At 40.1% G+C, this 7,902-nt stretch overlaps 1 protein-coding gene across 1 annotated transcript; it reads right to left on the reverse strand.

Moving 5' to 3' along the window:
• Window positions 1–209: 209 nt before the first annotated feature.
• LOC109481043 (tyrosine-protein kinase receptor Tie-1-like) lies at window positions 210–5,608 on the reverse strand. The gene is made up of 7 exons (XM_019783516.1): window positions 5,439–5,608; window positions 4,180–4,368; window positions 3,686–3,870; window positions 3,326–3,415; window positions 2,739–2,956; window positions 2,173–2,310; window positions 210–1,861 (listed from the first exon to the last, which is right to left on the reverse strand). Exons 2-7 carry the CDS (start codon window positions 4,343–4,345, stop codon window positions 1,741–1,743), a joined length of 918 nt encoding a protein of 305 aa, XP_019639075.1. The 5' UTR covers window positions 4,346–4,368; window positions 5,439–5,608; the 3' UTR covers window positions 210–1,740.
• Window positions 5,609–7,902: the final 2,294 nt, after the last annotated feature.

Raw genomic sequence — 7,902 nt, forward strand, 5'->3', positions numbered from 1 at the left:
AAATCACCAATTCAAACCGATACAAATCACCATAGTGTGGCATGTTACTTTTTAGCATTTATTGTAAGGTCTATGTTTCATACACACTACACATTCCTGTCCATTTCAAACAACAGACACACAGAGCATACCGGGTCACAACCAAACTGATATAATCATAAGTAAGGTATTATTTAAACAACCGTTTAAAGTTATGTAACTAACGTCAATTTTTGTAACGTTTATTTTATGGATGAATTAATAAGTTGCTAATTACAACAATCAATATGCTATGAACAAGGTTGATGGAGTCAACCGAAAATTTGGGTAAGTCCCAATTCTGTAATCTAAGTGTTGGAAGTTAAAGGGTAGTCTTTATTTCATAATGACTTGTACCAACACACTGAACTTTCACGCTAACAATCTATATGTATATTGATAGTTTTCTCCTTGATTAAACATATCGTTAAGTATTTAAATTCGTCTTACAGCATAATGCTATGTTAACATTTCTTTGCTTAGAAGCAATATCTTAAAAATTTTATGTAATCTATAAAAAGGGTTGATAAACTCTGATTAAGGTGTCAAACGTTATTGATGTGGAATTTACATAATTACTCATACAAAATAAACTATAAGTGAAGTATTCTTGTAAAATATTATGGTAGAGAAAAACATTTTTTAGATCGCCACGAAATTTAAAGGAATTGTGTAGAAGACTATCAATTGATACACAATTAACTGGTAAGATAATATCACAATAGTTTGATGTTCTGAAACTTTCGTAGTCTATCTTTTTGTAATGTTTTGTTTAATTTATGTCATTAATGACGTGAATAAGTTGCTAACTAGTACAGTATATATAGCTTACTCGTCATGAAGTACATATATAGTTGAATGTAAAAGTTATTTTCTTTGGCAGAATACTATTTAAACACTTCCTTATTTGCAAACAATGTCTACATTTATATAATCTAAGCATAATACAGTTCACCTTTGGTTAACTTATCAGTATCGTTAGTATGACATTCCAATCGCTCAAGTATCGCTAATTATAAGTATATAAATTTGCAATAATGAAAAACGGAATTATGGAATTTCTTTCTTAGTTAAAATACACCATTTAGAAAACGCCTTAGTTTGCATAAATTGTGCCTGATTATGTGTACCTTAACTTAAGCTACCTATGTACATTGGTGGTCCCCTCGTCCTAAATAGCCCCATTTAAACTGCTTACGGGGCGGAGGGGACATTTAAAATAGAATGCGGAATTCGAACGCGGCTTGCTTAGGCAGAAAAGTAGCTAAGCAACACACGCTGAGACGGAGCGAGAATCAAGGAAACCAAAATGTACCAATCAAGAAGGATATACAACTCAAATGTTCATTTAGTCAATCCGTGCGCCGCATAAACCTTGAAAAGGACAAACAAAAAGATCGAGAAGCAGGTGCGTCCGAAGGAGCTGAAAGAGACATTGAGAGAGAAAAAAGTAGAAAACAAGGTAGTCAGCAGATGTAAGGTATCCCAAACGTTGTTGGAGATGGTTAGGGCATATTCTATGTACGAGCAAGAACAAGCATTCATACGTTCCCCTTCAGATGGATTCCCAAGAAAGGCTCATCTAGGGACATGGAGAAGGACTGTGGAAGAGGAAATAAAGACAACCCAAAAGACCTGGCATGAGAACGGATAGCTGGGCCAAGATTGGAACGGCTGGAAGAAGTTTGATGGTGCCTCGTTCTACAACGGCAGCATAGATTATTAATTAAGTAAGTACTCGGGTCCGTAGAAGGCGAGATGCTTGTCCAGTGTTAGATACAGCTGGCTGAAGAGCGGCCGCTGGATGGGCTGCCAGCGCCAACACTGCTGCATCAGATCGTACCTGTGGAGAAAGCGACATCTACCGATCGTCATTTGAACTTAAGCAATTTAGGTCCTCGGGCAAAATGCATTATGGCCTCATAGTTTACCTTATTGCGATTCACAAAATTTGGAGCATATAAAAGTGTGCTGTACGGAGTTTCAGTTTCGAGCAATATCATGCATTTTTGAGGGTGAGCAGGATAACGTAAATGGTTACCGGGTGTATTTCGATGATATGAGTGCTTCTGTTCCTATCTAATACGTCATTCTATGAAAGAGTTAAACTTGTCCGAATGCTAACGATAAGTGTACATAAACTAGCAGACTTACATGGCTCGCGGACAGTCTTCAGGTTGGTCCATCCTGAATCCAGCCTGTAGGCGGTCTTTCAGCTCGGATACTGCCACGCCAGGGTAAGGGTCGCCCCCTAGCGTACAGATCTCGTACAACACTATCCCGAAGGACCACCTGTTAAAAGTTGATTTGAAGTCACGGTAACTTTGAGAGATGGCCTTTTAGAATATGGGTCAGGATTGGTAATACTATAGCTAGTATAATAAGACTCCTCACACATCGCTCTGTGTGGTGTTAGGTTGGAGTTCTAGATTGGTTATCATATTTAACTGCAGGTATTATCATGATAAGATTCACACATCGTTCTGTCTGTGTTAGGTCAGAGTTTTGGATTGGTTATCATATCTAACTGCAGGCATTATGATAAGACTACGCCCACATCGCTCTGTGTGGTGTTAGGGTAGGGTTAGAGAGTTGATATTATAGTAGTTAACTGCAGATATTATGTTAAGATTACTTACACATCGCTCTGCTTGATGTTAGATTAGAGTTAGAGTTTGATTATAATAGTTGACTGCAGATATTATGATAAGACTACTCACACATCGCTCTGTGTGGTGTAGGCTTTCCCATCCTCCAGCCGCTCCGGCGCCATCCACTTCCAGGGCACCCTCTGGAGCCGGTCCTGCCGACGGTAACCTCTGCTGTAGATGTCTTCTGCCAGCCCGAAGTCAGAAATCTTCACATGCAGGCGTTTTCCGACCAGCACGTTCCGAGCGGCCAGGTCTCCGTGGACGTAACGAGACCGGGCGATGTGATCCTGGAACATGAACAACACAAAGTTCGTGACGGTTCTGCTATTTTACATTAGTCTTGGCTAAGGTCCAGCCAATCAATGCTACAATTGTGATGTTTCGTTTGGGAGCATTTGATGTATTGTAAATTGTAATCCACAATTGTACAGATGAAATAGATTCTTATGTACTAATTTCATGCATATGGGCAGCATCTGGTGCATTTGTGGCACCTAGTGCAGCTGTAGCACCTGATACGTCTAAAACACATAGCATAGCATCTATAGTATCTGGAATTTGCAGCACGTGGAACATCTGCAGCAATTCCTACGTTTACGGTAACATGTGCAGCACCTGGCACATGTTGCTCTGCAGCACCTGATAGTGGTACTTACCATGCCTCTAGCGATCTGCCGTGCCACCTGATACATCTGTATCACCTCAAAGGTGTAGATATCGTCTCCAGGTTCATCAGAGGTCGCTTCCTATGGAAACGTAAATATAAAGGCATGTTATAAAACATAATTAAAAGAGTAGACTAAACAAACTTTTCTAATGCCCAAATGGCACAAACATATATAAAGTAAAAACTAACCTTTTCCAGAATGCCCCTTAATAATTTGGTCCGTTAACTAAAAATACACCATCCTCATCATTCTTAATCGCTTGCAAAATTCAAGAAATATTTCTTAGAGTTCCTAGCTATCAAGTTGAATGTACCACATTTCAGAAAAAAAAACAACCATGTGGCTCACCTCCCGGCATTTTCTCAAGAAGCTCTTCAGGTCTCCGTACGGCATGAACTCCGTGATGAGATACAGATGGTCTCGCACCACCGTGCAGCAGCCGAGCAAACCCAGCAGGTTCTTATGAACCCCCAGGTCCACAACTGCACGGATTTCTTCCAGGAAACCCAGCTTGTCATCCTCACTGGCGTTTTCTGTGGATTAAGAAAACATTCAAAATTGTAGCGTTACGTAGTAATGGGAACTATAGAAAACTCCATTTTAAATCGTTAACTACGGGCGTTTTTTCTTGGAATTTTAGAAAATGTAAAGAGCTTTGACAAAAACATTTACATACAGAGTTTTATGTATTTTGCATATAGAGTGCAGATCTGGAAAAGCGCACTTCCATTCAGCCACGTTTACAATTCGTGCACATCTAGATTAAAATTGTGTTGGAATATTGTGTGAAATGCGTACAAAGCCATTAATGTAAAAACAAAAAAGTAATTTGCATTCAAAACCTTTCAGAGTTTTTACGACGACGTCCTCCGTCCGGGCGTCCCGCGTCAGGGTTGCCCGGTAAACGATGCCGAACGCCCCGCTGCCGATCTTCTCACCAAGCGTCACCCGGCCGGGGTCGGTCTCTAACTTCGGGAACTGTGGTCGGGCTGGAACCGGCGGGACCATCTCCTCCAATCTCCTCCTATGGACTGTACAACAACGTGGGACAAGGTTGCTGGGGTAAATGTCGAGGAGAAAAATTCGCTTGAAAAGATAAAACGCTACATCCTTACACAGAAGTGAGGTACTTACCGGCAAATTTCCAAAGTTGAAATATCCAGAAGCCCCCGCTTCTGTCTTGATAATGATATTGTCATTTATCGACGAAGAAAAAAATCCATTCAGACTATTTCCTTTTGTATTAAGTACATGTAATCACGCGAGTTTTGACATACTATCAAATACAAAAAATGGGACTTGAGGGTAGCTGTGTCAAAGAATCTTTTTCAGAAGACCAGAACACTTATCTGGATATATATAGATAAATATATAGAATTGCCCATAACCCTATCCAGACCTAGGAGCGGCTAAAAGTGTCCGAGCTAACTTTGATGTCGGATAGCGTCTGAACGGCCTGCGCTTGAACCAAACCAAGAAACTTCATGAGTTTTCCTAAAATATTTTTGGCAACAATTTTTTTTTGGATCAGTGTAATAAGTTAGTGATATTTTGTGTTGCCACGGCAACGGGTTTCTGACAATTTTTTTTTTTGAAATTCAGTAATTTTCGTTTCAACATCAGACTTTTTTGGGTTTTATGTCAAGTGCCTCTAGTTTCAATAACATCTAATGCAATTTAATGTAATCTTCATTAAAAAGCATACGTTATGCTAATTTGAAAGCACTATTTTTTTCATTGGTCAAAATCCAGAATGGCGGACCATACCGTACACCGTTCACGAGTTTTGAAGGGGACAATGATCACCGCCACCCCACCCCCCTCCCGTCCCACGAATCCAAAATGTCTAGATAGGGTTAAAACGTAGTCACTACACATACCTAGTACTTTTGACTTTGGATCAAAAGTGTACTACGACTGGGCTTGTAGCACTATAGAAAATGTAATACAGAAAAGACGGAAAGAAATAATAAAACAAACTTTGTTTATGAGAAAACGTTTTAATGTCGACTTGTAGATAAACCTTATATATACTAAACGATGAAAAAATACAAATTCATAACTTTCAGTCCTTCAGATGAAAATTGGAAACCGTACTCACTGATAACATCATCTGGTACAAAGTAAACAGTCGATAGTTCGTAGTCTTCTTCTTTTCTTTTCTTCCTCCGACGTCTTAAGTACACCGTGAAGACGACAGCTGCCACAATCAGCAATGCGGCGATACCGGCACTGGTGCCGCCGATGATGGCTTCAGTGGACGTGCGACTTTCCTCTGTAGGTACTGTGTGGATGTTAGAACATTTAGGTTTGTTTTCTGGCGCCAGAACGGTAATACCAGTACTGGTGTTACTAGTGACGGGGGTTGCGAAATAAATGTGGTATGACAATTTAATCTACAGATAATGTAATTTGATTCATTCACACGCAATGTAGAAGAGGAAGGACCGATGTCGTCTGTCATTGTGACCTTTTCATAGTCGTGATATAGCGACTCAAAATGTTGTCTTCCCCATATCACGTGTACCATGAGATGGGTATAATTTGTACATCAGTTTCTGCATGCATTACAGCGAATGCAATCCCTTATATTGTTTTTTTTTAATGAATTTTGTACGAAAGCTGATTTTTGTCCCGACAGGAAGCGAAGGAGCTGCCCACAAGCTCATATCCAGTATCACAAGAGAACTATTGATTGATATGCAAATAAGTGAAAACATTCTTTTCAGTCCATAAGGAAACACAAGTTACACAAGTCAAGACAAGAATGATGCAAATTAGTGAAAGGAACTCCTGTTGTTTCGGAGCAGGAGCTTAATAACTTTATATCTTGTCTGTCCTTGGGGCCGGGAGCGACAAATCTCAAGTGCCTGAAAGTTCTACCCATACCCCCCCCCCCTCCATGTTGAGGGTGGGATTGTACATTCTTTCATATATTGCCTCTCTGGCTCCTCGTTCCCACCAACGTGTTTCATGGTCTAAGATATCCGTGGACCCAAGTTTAAAAGAGTGACTCTGGTTGTGTTGTAGGTGGTGGTTAATGGCTGAAGAGTAGCTGTTGGCACTGGGTCTGCAATATTCCTTATACCTTACTTTCAGTGGTCGACTGGTCTCTCCGATGTAAGTGTTGTTACAATTGGGCTCCTCACATTTGAGTCTATAACATTAGCCTTGGTACCTGGTACTTGGGGTGCACCAGTTTGTGTCTGAGGTTTGAATGAGGTTTTTGGAAGATCCGACGGAGGTTTTTGGATACTCCTTGGACAAGCGGAATATTGATGCTGTTTTTTTATTTGCATCATCCTTGTCTTGACTTGTGTAACATTTGTTTCATTTTGGACTTCACTTATTTGCATATTATTCAATAGTTCGTGCTTATAAACCTCCATTTCTCCTGCAGTCTATTTAGCCTGGGTTCCATCCTGGTTAGTTTTCGTCCGCTCCCACAGTCGACTGTAAACTAACCAGGATGGAACTCAGGCTTACAGTGGATGGTATCTGAAACGTCTAACCGTTTCCAAAATCATATCCAGTAACTACTTTTCGGCGTATCTTATTACGTGGATGTCTAGCCTTCACCGACGAAGCATCATGTATTTGTAAGAAAAACACAGCCCATGAAAAATATTTGTCCGACGACCAGCCATTCACAAACACATTTTTTTGCAGCCCAATACTTTATATATCAAACAAATGCCCTTTAAGTTGGAGAATAGTATGATATTATATCCTAAGTACAGTCGACTTCTTTACATCTAAAGACAATTGCAACAGGAGACTACATTTTGTACCGGCATTCCAGGAGGGCCTAAAGTTTTCACAACTCTACCTGAAGCTGAAGAGTACGTCCAAAAGAACAATGACGATAACGCTATCATGACATTCACAACGTAATGGTGCTATAAACTCACGTTGGCAAGTCGGAAATTCTCGGTCCCAACTCCCGTTCTTTTGGCAGGTGGCAGGGTTGCCGACTAGCTCGTACCCAGTGTCACAGGAGAACTGGATGTCGCTCTTAGAGCAGTAGCCGTCGGTAGCAGTGACCTGGCCGTTCTTCAGTTTTATGGTATCGTCACAGCAGATATCTTATGATAAACAAAAAAAAAAACTGGCATTGAAACAAAAGCTAAAGCAGCAAAAAAAGTGCATTCGTAAATATATAAAAGAAATGGCTTGGTGATATAAAAGTGCCAAAGTGCCAGTTACATTTTTTTAAATTAAGCAGTGGTCGCTACGTAACACGGCCGTTACGACACTTCTTGGATACGGGTTACCGAGTAGAATTGTAACAGCAACTCCTTTTCCTGGGTCAGAAACATCATGATTGAGACCAGCTCAAATTCTCACAAAAAGTAAGGATTAATTGACCCAACAGGAGAAGCAGGGGTTATGAAGGGGTCATATTTTTTTCGAAATACTGTAAACGACCAAAGAAATTCGAAATTTCATTCTTAACGGAAATAATAGTTATACTAATATAATATAGACCATTGAAGCAAATTAACTTGAAAGTAAATAAAAACATTGTGTAAATTACACATGCATGACATTGCACGGTACCTGAT

Source organism: Branchiostoma belcheri, unplaced genomic scaffold (assembly GCF_001625305.1).
Source record: "Branchiostoma belcheri isolate BF01 breed outbred unplaced genomic scaffold, Haploidv18h27 scaffold536, whole genome shotgun sequence".
Classification (NCBI taxonomy): domain Eukaryota; kingdom Metazoa; phylum Chordata; class Leptocardii; order Amphioxiformes; family Branchiostomatidae; genus Branchiostoma; species Branchiostoma belcheri.

What these genes read in the sequence shown, in the direction of transcription:
- LOC109481043 (XM_019783516.1), bottom strand. Translation starts at nt 4,345, where the DNA reads ATGGTCCCGCCGGTTCCAGCCCGACCACAGTTCCCGAAGTTAGAGACC. An exon ending in GGCAGATCGCTAGAGGCATG is followed by an intron (nt 2,957 to 3,325) that starts GTAAGTACCACT and finishes TTCATGTTCCAG; the next exon opens with GATCACATCGCCCGGTCTCG. An exon ending in GAAGACTGTCCGCGAGCCAT is followed by an intron (nt 1,862 to 2,172) that starts GTAAGTCTGCTA and finishes CTTTCTCCACAG; the next exon opens with GTACGATCTGATGCAGCAGT.